This window comes from Corvus hawaiiensis, chromosome 2 (genome assembly GCF_020740725.1).
Source record: "Corvus hawaiiensis isolate bCorHaw1 chromosome 2, bCorHaw1.pri.cur, whole genome shotgun sequence".
Taxonomy (NCBI): Eukaryota; Metazoa; Chordata; class Aves; order Passeriformes; family Corvidae; genus Corvus; species Corvus hawaiiensis.
Window position 1 is genome coordinate 108,864,666 of NC_063214.1, and position 16,759 is coordinate 108,881,424.

At 38.7% G+C, this 16,759-nt stretch overlaps 1 protein-coding gene and 1 long non-coding RNA gene across 6 annotated transcripts in view; one reads left to right on the forward strand and one right to left on the reverse strand.

Moving 5' to 3' along the window:
• SMPX (small muscle protein X-linked) overlaps positions 1–12,454 on the reverse strand; it is a 40,142-nt gene extending 27,688 nt beyond the window's left edge. For 3 of the 5 annotated variants that reach the window (XR_007200179.1, XM_048287764.1, XM_048287790.1), the window contains exons 1-3: positions 12,312–12,454; positions 8,740–8,799; positions 3,322–3,411 (exon numbers count right to left, since the gene is read on the reverse strand). Coding sequence is in view for 4 of the 5 variants with exons in the window: in XM_048287764.1 (XP_048143721.1) it covers positions 3,322–3,411; positions 8,740–8,778 (129 nt within the window). In the remaining variant the exon portion in view is untranslated. Of the gene's footprint in view, positions 1–3,321; positions 3,412–8,739; positions 8,800–11,282; positions 11,424–12,311 lie in introns of those variants that run through there. The other 2 variants (XM_048287799.1, XM_048287774.1) reach the window with 2 other exon arrangements.
• Positions 370–8,002, forward strand: LOC125317752. Its single transcript, XR_007200180.1, has 3 exons — positions 370–426; positions 6,006–6,068; positions 7,955–8,002. It is a non-coding gene; the product is annotated as an uncharacterized LOC125317752 (long non-coding RNA).
• Positions 12,455–16,759: the final 4,305 nt, after the last annotated feature.

A 16,759-nucleotide genomic window follows, 5' to 3' on the forward strand; every position in this document is an offset into this window, starting at 1 on the left:
ATAACTGACTGGAGAATTAAAGGCAACTCCAAGTCCTTCATATTTTAGATGACAAAAAAGTAGAACCATTTTTATCATCTAATTCCTTTGAGAGTTTCACAGTTGCCAGACAGTTGGAGAGGAAAACCATTATGCATGTCTGCAGCTCTGGGGAAGAGCTATGATAGTAGGTTATGTACCCCAAAAGCTCCATGCAAGATCAACATGAGTTGAAATTTAACTTTTCATGACCTCAGTTGCAAGACCAGAAGGGTTTTTGTCATTTTATGTTTGAATTAGGGTAGTGCTGCATGGCTATTCTGCTGACACTGTAAAAATACCAGTTAAATAACACCACTTACACAATAGTGAGCAACTCAGATAATTTCCCAATGGACCAGAGTATTTCAGCCCTTCGTACTTCCTCAGCTGTACTATTGCTTCTAGGTGAGTAGAACAGGTATTTTAGACCATTTCTAGACTGGGTTATGTTTTGCAGGAGTAGATTTCCAGACAGGAGTTTACTGTTGTTCCAGCTTGCTGTGTATCTTATAAAGCTGGCATACATGAGGAATCAAGTACATTTAGAGATTAATTTATATTTTATTGCAAATAATTTCATGAGGAAAATATTTTTTCTTTTTTGATTACTCTGTGAATGTCCTCCTGTGATGGACTTTTTGGAGTTCAACCACTATTTAGATTTATTAGCCACCCTTTTTGAAAAGTTGTAATAACTGTGAACAGTGAATTCTTAATATTTAACTTCATTTTTTAGATTCCAACATTACTTGTCAAATATTATTGGCCAGTAAACCCCTCTTTTTTTTCTCTGATGACTAATGGACTACATGCTAATCAGGAAGAAGAGTTTGCAATATCAACTAGCAAACAAACAAGGCATTGTAGAAAACTGACATTTTCTTCCTATCTGATCTTTAAGGACTTTCTTAAGACCACTATACATAAGGAAACTGAAGTGATAATTACATTGCTTGGCTTGGTAAACTTGTATTATCTTTTCTCACATTTTAGCCAATACACTATTAATTAATACAAGATAATCCTAATAATATATTTTAATATTGTTTTTGCTAGATCATTTCAAATCCCAGACAGTAATTCAGCCCCAGGTACTATATGTACTGTCTGATATATGGCTCAACGATCTAACATCCTGAAACAGTAGCAAAGCACAGCAGGAGAGTAAGTAAATTGATACAGAAGCTGTTTCGAAGGATGCACAAAATTGTATCAGTAGTCAAAGATGCCATGAGCTTGTATTGTTTCCTTTGACAGTTTTCCTAGGTAATCTGAATAATCAGGGGAAACAAGCACTCCCTCAACCCCATAGTTCTTATCAGTACATAGCAGATACTATGTAAAAAATACCATTTCAACTCATGGCAATACCATTCCTCTTGTGGAACAAATGGTGCAAGCTTTGCCCATGTTTTGGAGACTTTGTGCTCAGCTTGCTCTTCCAACATCAGGTCTGTGCTATTTATGACTTCACCCCTCCCTATATCACTCACTCCATGTGCAATGCACAGCTGAGATCAGACTATGGCCTTCAGTTTTATGGAAGGAAGCCTGAAGAGTGACTTGGATATACAACAAGGGTTAACAAATACAAGCATGGGAATGCTCTGACTGATGAAGAGTTATTTTCTGTAATTCCCACCCTCCATTTCTTTTCATGTCAACATGTTTGCTCCACTGACCTTCAAAAATACACATTCCCACCTGACTGCACCACCCCTGTGAGTAAGATCCATATTCCACTCATCTCCTTTGTCAAGGCTTTAAAATACAGTGGAAAATATTACTCACTGTTACCAAAAGTTGCATTTGTCTAAAACTGCTCTGAAAAATCATGACCTGTATGGAAAAACCTAACAAGATGAGACAACTGAAATGACAAGTTCACTGGTGGCATTTGTATTCTATTCCTGTAACAAGACCTGTTTCTGTAGTGATTACTCCCATCGGTTTGGTTGAGTACTGGCCATAAAACCTGGGCCAAGAACTTCCATAACGTCTGTCTTATATATAGTATTCATGTAGCTGAGAACCAAAGCAACATTCAATTACCCAAACAAATGTAATTATCAGCACCAGTCATTTATTTTAGTTCTCAAACACTACTAGAATTCACACATGCTATATTAGTTTCTGCTTAATAACATGCACTCCTTCACCAGTTTAATTACTGCGCAGAGAACATGCTTTGATTTCTTTCCAATGGAAAAAGCCACAATATATGTTCAAGGTCATTTTGTATGTCTGGCTTTTTTAAATCTTAAGAGCTAAGTCAGCCTAGGTTTGATTACTTCAGGAAAGTTCTCTGCAAACAGAGCACTGTTTATATCAAAATATGGCAAAAAAAAAAAAAAAAGACTGAGACAGAAAATGAAGAATTAGCTCTTACATAGCCTTTCCTGCCCTTGGCTGTGAGGAGCATTGGGAGCTCTGGACCAGTAGGATGAGTTCTCATGTGGGGATTACAAATCCAAAATAAGCAAACTGGCCAGGAAACCAAGAGCACCCATCTTTTTTATCTTGTTTGGAGTATCTACCACTACCTTTTCTTCCACTGTTGATTTTAGGTCTCATTTATTATAAAAGTTAATGATAAATACGATACTTTAATATCATCCAGAAATATGATATCTGTGTTTACTCATAACCTTTGTGATCAATGTTAGTTAAGGTATAAATTGGATTTTAATATTCAAAACTCAGTGCTAAACACTCCCTGTAAAATACAAGCATGAAAATGCAGAATTCAGTCTAAAATGGAGTATTTTCACCCCTGGACAGGCAAATGGGTTCAGAATTTCTGTTTTAACTTGCAAGTGTCTTCACATGGAACTTCTTCTTGTTGATAAACCTTCCAAAAAGCGTTGTGTTTGAAAACCTGTTCCAAAACTGTAAAGCTGTAACAATAAATCACACCACAGGGTGGCAGGTAGCAGCAAAGTCTTCCAAAGCCTTGCTACAACTTTTCCTGCTGTATCTCACCAGGTCCTATCTAGACAAATGCTGCTAGGGAAATCCTGACTCTCTCTCCTGACAGCAGGTACTATCCCGCTGTGGCAGCAGAGCTACACACCTTTGAAACAGTTTATATTCCTATAGGGTCCTTGGCACCCAAAGCAGAACTATTTATACATGAAGTGTTAGTAAGTGGGCATTTATTTCCATGAAATATCAGTGCATGTTCAACTGTGGTACCTAAGATTGGTATGCAGAGCTTTAAGATCACTTTAAAGGCTTTCTTCCATTTCATGGCAGGGATTCTCCTTGGAAAAAAAAAATAAAAAAAATCATTTTGCTTACCTCCTCCACTTCTTCAGGTGTAAATTCTTTTCTTTTATGAGGGTGGCCTGCACCAGGTCGAAATGCTCCCATTGGGATGTTAATATTAGCCTGTGAGAAGGAAATTGTGATGTATATAATAGTGACTGATAAATAAAGATACAGTCGGTAAATGGAAAAACTTGGAGTGGGACAAGCATATAGACATTATCATGGTTTCCAAGCACTTATGCCTTCAATGTATGCACATCACACCACTCCTGGGAAAGAGAAGTGCTTTCATCTCCATTTTAAAGACAGAAAGTAAAAAACAAACTAGAAAGTGAAGTACTGCATTTTAGACTAATGTTTCCTAATTTCACTGGACTTAAAAAAAAAATGAGTACTGGACACTAAAGCGTCTTTAGGCACCTGGGTCTGCTTCAGTTTGGTCAAGGTCAAACAGAAAGTGAACGCCAAAAGCAACATTTAAGTGAAAATCACACAAATCTTTCAATAACACCTGATCACTGGACCACTCTCCATTCTCCAATGACACCAGTTTTCACCTCACTTAATCACAGGTAGCTTAGAAGGGAAGCCTGCCCTGAATCAGCTTAAGCCATAAGTGTTTAAAATGTGATTTTACCAACAAAACGTACCCACGGGTGCTACAAACTGTGAATAGTTGAACCAGCTCCAACACTGGGCAGACCACTGGCCCCTGGCTTCAGCAAACTCCCTCCAGAATGATACCCACACAACTGCATCAATCTGATCTTTTAACTGGGGCAGAAAGCTAGTAGCCATAATGTAATTGGGGCTGATAATAGGTATCTTAAAAATAAAGATTTTGGGGAATAGAATGGCACAAAACAGTGCTTAGGAAAGAACATCTGAAAAGTATCCATTTCCAAATGTGACCAAGCCCAGATTATTTTAAAAGTCAAATGGCATGATCAACTAAATGCACAATTTATACTTATTCTTATCTCGTGATCTCAGAAGAGAAGCTGCTCCTAGGAAATGTCATCAAAATACCATGGCTCCCACTGGTAAAACCAGGGGGTGAATTGGTAATGTTACGGAGCAGAAGCAGAGAACCTTCTAACAGCGAGCTCTGTTCTTGTCCTTTACCATCTGACTGATCTGCACTAAATGGAGATGAATAATCTCATCCTTCTGCTCAAGTTATGGTCTTGCAGATCATGCCCCACTTGGGCAACCACAGGAAAACAGCCCACGGTTTTCAGTAACAACTGTTCTGACGGCTGTAATCAAATGATGAGCAAATTAAGAACCCATCTGCCAAGAAATGAGTACTTTTCCCTGTATTCTACTTACCTGTTTCCCATTATCTTATTTATGCAAGATGATGCTGTAATTTCAGCAGGGCTGCCAAATAACTGCAGGGTTACAGAAAACCAGGTATTTGTTTCATAAACCTTTTTCACTGAGCATTAGTTTAGATATCATGAAACTTTTCACCTGCACTTCGTAAGTTCCCAGGAAACAGGGCATTTTCAGTCTCACAGTTCTTAACTCATCATTTCATTTAGGGGTGGAAAAAAACCAGCTTTCCCATTTCTAATTTTAAGTTACTGCCCCGCCAAGTGCTGGTATCTCCAGACAGCTTCAATATTTGGACTGGGAAACTTCTCTGCAAATTACAGCTAGCATGGTCATACAAGTTTGCAGAGTTGAAAATTTAAGAGATATCTCTCCTTTTGGTGCTCATCCTGAACTTGGACATTCCTTTCCCTTGGAGATAGTCAAAGCAGAAGCCAGCCCCCCATGGCACACTACAGCCCTTGCATGTTCCACCATGATTGACAGGTCAATGTGACTAAAAGTGGTTCAGAAAACAAAAATGAACCTCTAAGTTCCAGGCTGCTAATTAAATTCAATAAACCACTCTTTGGTCTGCTTCAGCACTTTCCCAGTAATCTGTGTCACACAAAAGCAGTTTGCACTTTGTTATCTGCAGTAAGGACATTCACGTCAGAGTTTGGGCAAGAAATACACAATCATGACATAATAACTTGGTAAAATGAGCATCCTTTGAGACATAGTTAAAAACTGTCTGCATCTGATATCAGATTCTGTAAATTAAAATATTTCCAGTATAAAATGAAAGTATGACATTTCCAAACAATTCTGAGCAGAGGTACCAAAGTCCTGAGCTGCAAATCTCTCTTAATGCAATGCTGGTTCTGCCTCTCAGATGAGCAGCTGTGTAATGAGTGGGCCAAATTCTGTACACCAGCATAGCTCTGCAAAGACTCATGCTGTGATTAGCACAAGTTCACAATTTTGTTTTAAAAATACGTTTCAAGGCTTTTGTCACCTGCAAGCTGAGATGGAGATATAACCCTTGGGGATCTCCATCCAGTAAAATGCTAAATAGGAAATTGTCTGTTCCAGACTTCTGAAATCCTAAATTATAATTGCTTTAGACAGACTTTCTAGGTCTGATTGTTATGTTTAACCATCCTAATTATGAAAACTACTGAGTTTGCCTCTTCCTTTGTTTGAAAGGCCTACCATACTGTGTGCCATTGCAGTTCTTATAATGAGTAGGTAGGTATGTGCACTGATGTACTCTACCAAGGTCATTCTGAATAAACCAAAGGAAAAATACCTGTAAAAATGGCATACTAATATATTGCTATTCTCTAACTGGTATTTAGAGAATTTTTTTGTGTGTTCTTCTTTCTGTTTAATAGAGAGAGGGTGTTCAGATTAGGCTACAACTGATGCAGCTGTGCATGACTTGAGGACTGTTATGGGTAAGTTCTTCACAGCATCACAGCCATTCCTGGCTGTCCAGATGGATGACTGAGTAATCTGGAAAGACACTTTTGTATAGACATATTTAATTTAAAAAAAAAAAAAGGAAAGAAAGAGAAAGAGAGAGAAAAAGACAGAAAGAAAAGAAAGAAAAGAAAAAGAAAAAGAAAGAAAGAGAGAAAGAGAGAAAGAGAGAAAGAAAGAAAGAGAAAAAGAAAGAAAAGAAAGAATAAAGAAAGAAGCTGTAGAGAAAACTGAATGAAATCCAGAAACAACCAACCAACCAACAAAACCAAAACAACAGCAACAAAAACCCCAGGAATCTCCTCACCCTTACCTCTGGGGAAAGCCAAGAGTGCTTAAAGATAGAATAATTTTCAGTCAGAGCTGTTCACAGCCTTTTACACACTGAGAAGGGGAGTGATGTCTTAAGAGGCCTCGTAGAAACAGAGACTAGACAGGAGTAAGAGAATAAAGGTGGGTATTTATTTGAAAGGCCTTCAAAGGTACCCCCTGGGGGGTGAGAGGTTTTTGCCAAGATGGACCCCAAGATGGACCCCAAGATGGACTCCAAGTCACGAGTGTTTCACACTTTTATAGGTTTGGTTCATTTGCATATCAGGGTTAATTCTCCAATTAAAGCTTCAGTTAATGATGTAATTTCCCTAAGCTTTCCCCCCCTTTAGAGGCTTTTGATTTATACTTTTTGGGCCTAGGATGGCCTGAGTATCCTTGGAGAGCAGGCCTGGAGAGGCTTTGTTATGTCTACCTAACATGAGAGAGCAGAAATTAACAGGCTACAAGAAACTTCAGAGTTACACACTGGGCAGCACAGGATTTGAAAAATATGAAAGTTAAAACCTAAGGTATCAGGAGGTCAGCAATTGTTTAAAGGAATTAACAGTACTTTGGTACTACTCTTGGGAACCAGTTGCTGCCTTTAACTCTGACACATCTAGTAGCTATTGGCAAGTGAACATTTTTGTCTACATCTCGTACAGTGAGAAAAAAGACATTTCAGACACAGAACACCAGAAATGCTTCAGTTAGTTAGGTGCCATTACATTCCCATTGCTGCAGCATGATGTACATTCTCCAGGGCACGTCAGTCCTATTATACCACCACACAATAGCAAAGGATCATAATATATGAATCACAGTGTATAAAAGTAATCTGACATTTTGTTCTTAGAGTGCTCAAAGCGTAAAAAGCATCAATTCAAGTGCAAGTCTCCCTACTAGAACCACCTTTGACAAAATGCTTAATAGATATATTTTAAAATTTGTGCTGTAATTCTTTCTCATGATTCAAATTACCTTCGCAAAAATTAAATTTTCTTAAAATATTAAACTTAGTGCTTAAATTTAAAGCATTTTTTAAATGAACAACCTAGGAACACTGTTTACATTTAGAAGTTGGAAAGTCATCCTAAAAATAAAATGCAGCATATCATTACATCTTTAAGAAAAAAATGTAAACCAATTAATTCCTTAAAAATGTTTGTATGTGCCTATGGAGTTTAAATGTAAAATGGAAATAAATATTTTTGAGCTATTAAATGTCTATATATTTTCATTAGTCATACAAACATTTCTATAGCCACTGTAAAAGAGGCATGAAAATTTGAACTGAGTGAAATCAATATTCTGGCAAAATGGCAAAATTTTTCTAATTTCTACAGAATTAGAGTACAGTAGTTTGCATGCCTGTTTCAGTAGAATTGATGATGATAAAGAGAATCTGCACTTTTACAGTGCCTTGCATTTTCAGTATGCTGCCTAGCCCCTGGGTAATTAATCTTGATACCCCAATCTTTGCACTAGTATTATCTCAAAGAAACAGAGAACAGAGCAGACTTTAGAAATTCCATTTTGTGTTTCTTAGGTAAGGCAACTGAACTCATGGCAAAATTTCTCTGGAAGTGCATTTTACGAAATACATGAGAACTCTGTAAGATTCTTCAGTTCAGAAGACATTTATGCCTCTTGACAAGAATCATTGATAACATGAACTAAACAGATTCTTCATGACACTACTTCATTATGATGTTGGGATAATTCTCTAGTTGTATCTTTTACAAGTATGCAACAATCGACTTCATCCTTATAATCATATACCATTGAAGAGGTATGTGAGAAACAAGAATCTTTCAAATTAAAAGATCAACATTTCTCTCATTTTACTTTGGCTTTTAAATAAAATGCTTCTTAATTATTCAAAGTTGAGGGTTTTTCTCCTTAAGGAATGCAGACATAAAAAACTTCACTATACCCATGCCATCTTTTTAGCCTATAATTCTCCCAGTATTACATCAGCTTTGTGGGAAATCTAACGGTTACAGGAATTATTTTAACTTAACAGTTATGCAGATGCATTACCATGTTTTGCTTAGATGATCCTCCAATAGGCATAACCTAACACTGGAAAGACTGCGCAAACAAGTGATTAATGAATTACCTGATCCAGTTTTTTTATCAGCTCAGAACAAACGATGATCTCCAGGTCACACTTTTTCAGTGCTTTCATGTCTACTAAGTTTTTCACTTTAACAGAATAACCCCAGCTAGCACTCCTACGGTGCTTTGTCCAAGTAAAAATGCAGTCTGCCAAGCAATGGAGATGGAGATTTATCATTTTATTATATTAAAAACATAAATGCTGTCTCTTACCTGAATGGCTTTGACATGTGATGCTGGTTGTTTTGACATTTTTATGACAGAGGCTTATCCCTGCAAGCAAAATTGGAAAGTGTTACAGGCTCTGACATTCTGATAGCTATGGAAGATAAGCCAGAACTTAACCCACGCTGCCTCTTGACAGGCATCCATTTCATCTGCCCAGCTCCTGTTTCCATCTCAGTTTCCAAGTTGCTAAGTTATTCCTTCTGAATATCAGAAGGAGTCAGAACACCTGAGCTTCTCCAATTAATCTTTCATAGCCACAAATGAAGCTATCTCTTTCACATTAAAAACAATAATGAGTAGAGATAAGGAATCTCTCAAACCTTAACAGCACTGTAAAATGAGTAAGAATTAAGGGAAGCATTTGAGGATAGACAATGTATGAATAGCCCTGTCACAGTATGTATGTGGGAATTATTAGAACTTTCAGTTTAAGCATAAATAAAATAAAGCATAACTTGTTAGGAAATATTGATAAATGCAGACATAACCATTTTCTGACTCACAAATCCTTGCAAACCTTTAATACCTGTGGACTGAAAGTGATCAAGATGGTCAAATGGAAAAATTCTCCTTGACAGTTGCTAGTGCACAAAGTAGCCCCTCCTCAAAGTTTTAGATCATATAGATTCATCAATTTTCTTTAGCAATAAGATCAAAAATAACATATTTTTCCATATAATTTTGTGCAGGTGGAGAAATATGGACTGATACAGTATTAATATACAATAGCAAACGGAAATACACCAAAGTAAAAAGAAAGAAATTTTATTAGCAGATTATTTGAAACACCATCTTAGCTTTTTATTCTCTCACTGGGAAGTTAGGTTTTAACTGGACTAGGCTTTCATCAAAGTCTAGTTATTTAGCTACTGTAATATAAAGTAAGGTAGTAATTCTAAAAGCTGAGAAATTATTTCACCAGAGAAATTCACTGATCACCACAAACTACAGCACATTTTTTATACTGTATTTAACCTGAGATAGGAAGGGAAGTAATGAGAATAGAAATAAATGACATAGGAGAGAATAGTAGAATTACACTGAGAAATTTAAAGTGTGTCAAAGACTTGGGTACTCCAAAGAGTAAAACTGTCACATGAGGCAGTATCAAAAAAAAACATGGATGAATTGTAGGTTGGCTTCAACTTGGAATATGAGCCTGATTGTATTGCTGGGACTGACTGGAAGACCCTCTCCTGCATATTCTCACATCGGTTTTAAATCTGTGTACAGCGCTGAGCAGAATTAAAAGTACAAATGACCTGCCATTAGAGGTCTCCCTCTGGTCACACCCTCAGCTGCAAAAAGTGCTGTCCAAACCAACATAGCATTCTGTCAGAGGACAATCATGGTCTTAAATTGCTTTGGGTTTAAATTTCTTCCACTGAATTAATAAATCAGAAAAAATCCCACTGTGCAAAATAAAACCAGCATTCTTTCAATGAGTTTTATATTGTGGTTTTACATATACAATCTTAAAATGAGAGGGAGTTTAAAACACTTTAGAATTCACTTTAGGGGATGCAATCTCGGCCACTGATCTTCATGACAAAATTCAAACAAATTTCAGAAACACAAAAGGATTTACTACACTCTCCTTTCTTTCTGAAAATCTTTATATGCGTATAAATAACTGTTCTGTTGACCAGTGACTGTATTCCAAAATAAACAAAAAACAATCCCCCAAGTGACGGGGAAGATAGGACTCATAATACAGAATGTTTAATTAATTTTTCTTATCAACTTTTCATCTTTTTAATCAGAATGAAAAATGGAAACAAAAGCACAGGAAAACAACATTAAACATTTTAAAACACAGTGGAACTACTTCCCAAGCACTGTTACAAAGAAATTCTTGCCAAGATGAACTTCATCTTGCATGCCCGTGCATTGCAAAAACAGCCATACAAGCCTCTTGGGCCACTTAGAGATAAATGGCAAGGATTTACCCTGAACCTCAGCTTTAAAACAAGCACAGTAATAGTGCTCCTCAGCGAGGTGCTCTGGGTTCACAAGCAGTCAGTGTTCAAAATTACTGCAATCAGACACCAGTTCCTAAAGATGGATGCATGATACAATTGTGTAGGACTGCTTTTGGAGGAGGTGATTTTCCTACCAGACCGTGCTGTCCTCATTACCGCCAGAGAAATCAGGACAACAGCACACTATTGAGTAAAAATAGATCTCTGGCTCTTTCCCCTTGCCTTCCTTCCCTTAATTTCCTTACAGAGCAATACTGACCATCAATCACAGGAAAATAGACCTTAGATTACAGAACTATCCATTACAGAAGTGATTAGATAATTTTTATAAATTCCTTTGTTCTTTCACCATGGGTCTCAGAGAGAGTCAAGAGTGCTGCACTGATTGTATTAAGTTATTTCTGGTATTCCAATCAGCTCTGCAAACTTGAAAAAATCCCACTTCACCCTTATTTCCACAGCAGGATTTCACATCTCTGGCAAGCAGAGAAACGCAGACAGGCAGCCTGTATTCCCCGGTGTCTTTTTGGCCACCCCATACCTTACCTTTTACCTTTTATGGGCTGCATGCTGAGCCAAACTTAGAAAGCAGTGGCAATGTTAGCTCAATCTGGAGCTGGTTTATGGCAGACTTCCCTTGCAAATTCCCTTGATTTGCAGTGAAAGTACTCATGAGCAGGACTACTCATGAGCAGAAATACAGGACTACTGCAGTGAAATAAATGAGTGTTTTGAAGCGAAACTTTGTAAAACAAAGGAACCTATCTTCTGTCTCTCTGCTAAAAATAATTTCTGACAGGGCTGCAGCAAGATAATAAGCTGATTTATTCAATTTGCTTTAAATACGATGAGATATCATAATGCCATCTTTTGTAATGCACACAAGAGATGTACAGTAGAACACAGACAACAGCAAGAGCCCTCCCCCTGCCCCAGCTGGAAGCTGTCCTCTCCCCCTGCCACATGCACGGCATCAAGCACAATGGGTATTTTGGAGACAGAACTGCAGTGTATTATCTTATTAAAAGGCTTTGACAGGAACTACACTACCCAGACAGTACAATGAAAGCTACCCTGCAGCTTTCAGCCTGTTACATGAAAACTTACTATAAGATCTAGGCAAATGTGGTCACATTTTCTGTAATACATCACAATAATCTTTGCTGCAGTTGCCTGTTAAGAATAGTGAAAGAAACCTCTCTTACATCAAAACCATAATGTAATATTTCACTAACTATAACAAGCATAGAGAAAACAACAACCATCTTCCTATGTACTACAGTATTCAAGCTCATACACAGTTCTTATGAGTCACGAGGCATTTAAGTGACTTTCTGTTTAAAATCTTTAAAGATCCCCACAGACTATGAAGCAATAGCAATCTGCTCTGAATACTCTGATACACTGCACGAGACATTAAAATAGGCAGAAACCCGCAACTATTGCAGTAAACTCAGAGCACTTACTAAAGAGTTTTCATAAGGGTCTTTCAAGACTTTAATTGACCCCTTCAAGATTAGCTAATTTATTTACTTATACAAAAAAAGTTCCAAACCGTCAAGTGAGTATGCACACCTCCTTTTGATGCTGAAAGAGGTACCTTCTTCTACCAGCTGAGGTATTGACTGTGACCCTTTTAATGTGTCTGAAATAGCTCCGATGCTTTCAGCCTGGACGGCACTGAGTGCTGCTCCAGGCTGGAGCAGGACTCAGCAGAGGAGCGAAGTGTAAAAGGGAATTCCTGTCATAGCTTCCAGTTGTTCTTCCTAAATATAGAGTTTGATTCACCCTGTAACTTGGTCCCCTGTGGCACTTGACCATGGTAAAAGCAGGGCTCAACTGTCAAGCAGGAGGTGTTGAAGGAACACACCTTTAGGTCCTTTTCCTGCCCTCCCTCTCCCTGTCATTCCAGGCTTTTCCCAAGTGCCAGGCATACGGCGGTAGTAGGTAATGCACAACTCCTCCCATGGCATTTGGGGCAGTGCGTGCCTGCCTACGCCACACTGGAGAAGGAAATAATTATGGAGACGTAATTATGAAGAAGTCACCTCGGAGGAACTATCTAGGGGAGGTGAATGACACACCAACGTGACCGCATTGCTGCTGCTTCGGGAGCAAGCTCACACAGCAGCTGCCCTGGGGTGTTGGCAGAGCCTTCCCCCACGCAGGACAGCCCTGCTCACAGGGAAGGGCTCCAGAGCATGCGAGGCCATAGCGACCAGCTGCTGAGCCTGTAGGCACGGGGATGAAGAAAAGCCAAAGGAAGAGCGTGTGTGTGTGTGTTTGTGAATCACACAGTTGTGCTCGTGCTGGCTGGAGTATTGTCTTAGTGAGGGCTATTGATGGAGATCTCAAAGTTGTGTGTGGGGCATATCCTGAGGTTTCTACTTCCAGAAGCACAGATTTCTGGTCATCTGTGCATCTTCACAAGAATGAATTTCTCTCTTCCTCACTCCTCTGCTGTACCTGTTCTCCACCAGATCCACACCAGTAATGGTGACAAGAGCAGCATCCTTATGAGCAATACTGTACTGGCCACTTGCTGCTGCTACTTGCCACTTTTAGGAGAACAACAACTTTCAAAATTAGTGCTAAAGACATTTATCAAAGAATCACAGAATCATAGGAGTTGCTTTGGAAGGAACCTTAAAGATCATCTAGCTCCAACACCCCTGCCCTGGGCAGGGAACCTTCCACTAGACCATGTTACTCATCAAGACCATCCAGCCTGGTCTTGAACACCTCCAGAGACAGGGAGTCCACAACCTCTCTCAACCTGTCCCAGTGCCTCACCACCTTCACAGCAAACAAGTTCTTCCTAATACCTAATCTAAACCTGCGCTCCTTCAGTTTGAAGTCATTCCCCCTTGTCCTATCACTACAAGCCCTTGTGAAAAGTCCCTCTCCAGTCCTCTCTTCTTGTAGCCAACTTTATGTACTGAAAGGCTGCTAGAAGGTCACCCCAGAGCCTTCTCTTCTCTAAGCCAAACAGGTCAAACTCTCTCAGCCTGTCTTCATGAAAACAGGTGCTTTAGCACACTGATCAACTTAGAGACTCTCCTCTGGACTTGTTCCAACAGGTCCACATCTTTCTTATGCTGGGCACCCCAGACCTGTATGTAGTGCTCCAGGTGGGATATCACAAGAGCAGAGTAGAGCAGGAGAATCATCTCCCTCAGTCTGCTGGTCACACCTTTTTTGACACATCCCAGGATGTGCTTGCCTTTCTGGGCTGCAAGGGCAAGGGCACATTGCAAGGGCACACTGCCAAGTCGTATTGAGCTTTTTGCCTGCAAACACCTCCAGCCTTTCTTCCCAGGGCTGCTCTCAATCCATTCATCCAGCCTATACTTGTGCTTAGGATTGCTCCAATTCAGGCCCTTACACCTGGCCTTGCTGAACTTCAGTAGGTTTGCACAGGCTCATCTCTCAAGCCTGTCAAGGTCCCCCTGGGTGGCAATTAGTTGTAACAACTCATGGCTGGGATAGTGATTTCAGAGAGGATCTCCCTTTAACTCATTTGATGACTGATTCTTTTCATTTCAAGTATCTCAGAGAGGAAGATGACCAAGCAGGCTGCTTCAATAAGTCTGACTCACTCTCCACTGCCCTCTTTCCCAAAAATGCTGTCATCTGGAAGCCGATAAAGCTGATGACTTGCCCTGGGAGATTGCTGACTCCTTACAGCCACCCCCTTCCCAAGTCGCCACAACAAGATGGGCGACGCAGAACTAGGTGCAAAACATTCATTTGCGTAGGTCAGGACTGATGGATGTACATATAGCAATCAGCTCAGTCCAAGGAGACCCCTTGGACTATTCCTCAGTAAGGCCGATTATGGCTGTTGTCAAACATTTTGAGGCATGAGAGGATTACTGCACTTGAAACGTGCTGGAGGTCACAACAGGGCTCACAGAGCTGTTCTTTGGCTAGAACAGAGGCGTCTGCAGTCAGTCTAAGGCCCTGCCTTCCAAGTGGTCGAGACCACATTAAAACAAAGCCAGAATCAGCTAAGTGACTTTACATATCTCCTTCTGAAGGTTCATATTTACAACAAAAGTACCAGAAGGCAATGGAAGAGGCAGTATGTTTTTGTAACATGGTCTTGTACCTTATTTCAGTTTATATTACAATAGTAATATTACAAACTAGCTCTTGAACACAGAGTTCTTTCTTCCATGTGCTGTTAATTTAGCAAAGGTAGGCCATTGTTTAGATTTTACAATCTTCATCTTGCAAATATGCCTAAGAAATACCAGCTCAATACTACTCCCTTCAAAAAATTTTCATAGCAGTGACAAGTAATAGTCTTAGTGATGAGTAAACAGGAAAAGAGTCTGTCACCTACCTAACACCCAGTAACTATCACACCTGAATTGTATTAAATTGTGGAGATAAAAGGAGTAAACTCAAATTTTATCACTAATATCAGAAAATGCAGATCTGAGTAGATTTTGAAGGGGAAAATAGTCACTTAGCATTATTTTGCAGCATATCATTGCCGTTGAATAACCTCTAGGATGCACAGCCCCATGACTTGCAGAGTCATCTGTTAAATACATGCAGCAGATGAATTTGTAAGTAAATAATGAGGCATAAGTGCATTTCAGATGATGGATTCAGTGTCTGGCAAGTTAGGCCTTGTACATTGACACACATGGCATAAAATTATTGTGTCTTGTGTATAGAGATACAACAGACATCGTAGAAATGCATTTATGTGAAGTATAAAATCCCAATATAGTTAAAAATAGACTTCCGTGGCATTGGTAGAAGCTTGTCTAATTAATATGCTTCCTGGCACAACTTACTAGTTTTGAAAGTGAAGTTGATGGTTAACAGAAATGTGTATGTGTCTTGCTTCTCCACTGAGATATTTCACTGCATAATGTCAGAACTGTTTTTTAAACCTGTCACTACTTAATACACTTACGTAAATGTTTTGCTTTTTGAGAAACCTCATGAGCACAGACAAAACTTCCCTGAGCATTCCAAAAGAATTTTTTTCTATTGTAGCCCACAATGTTTTAGTGTAATGCAAACAGTGTAATACAGTTGAAAATTCAAGTCCACACATAAGTCACAACCTCAGCTCACTTGAAGTAAGACTTCTTTAAAGTAAAAAGCTAAAAAATATATTTCTGGAGTTTTGCTTTAAATTACCATGTAGTAGCAACATATTATAGACCTTTAGCAATGCAAAACTTTGCTTCTCTGTCTTAATCTTGGCTACATAAATTACTGTTTTTTATCAGGTAAGAATAGTGAGTCCACGACACTAAGTATTTGGCTAATTAATTCCTATCTTTACATTCATTTGAATTTTTTGATAAAGAATATGAAAACCAAAGTTGCAGTGTAACCAGTATAACTATTCTTTTCATTCAACACACCTAAATTACTGACGAAGATGTAAAAATAAGAAACCTGCTATCAGACAGATTTATCAGAGGACTAATGCAGAGGATAGTGAAAAAAAACCCAAACTCACCACCCATTTTCTAATTCACTCAGATTTTATTTGTATTTTTGGGCTCTCTCCTCTTAGTAAAAATGCATCCATGCAACAATGACTTGGCCCATAGGCTTGATGAAAGGCAGAGCCTTTTAGCAATGGTACCCAGTCACAGGCAGTCAGACAGAACTACAGAAATTTAAAATACAGTGGAGCTACCAATTTTCCCAGGCATCACAAACCATTCCTATGCTTGGTTTTAACAGAAAACAACTTTGAATCCTAGCTTGCAGAAAGAGTATCAAACCTCAGTGATTTTGTCAGAAGAAAAATTGTTTGAGGAAGTATCATCTACTGGTTGTTTACTTCTCCCCATTTTGCCCAATCTTTATTTCTTAATATCAAGAAAAAAATCAAGAACTTGCTCTTGAGTTTCTACTTGTATAGTTATGCCAACAACAATAACATCAAGTTATTTAAATAATGAATGACATAAAATAGCATGCAAAAGTGTTTGTCTAATAGGCAGGAAATCAAAAAAATACAAATCTAAATTAGCTTATTTTGC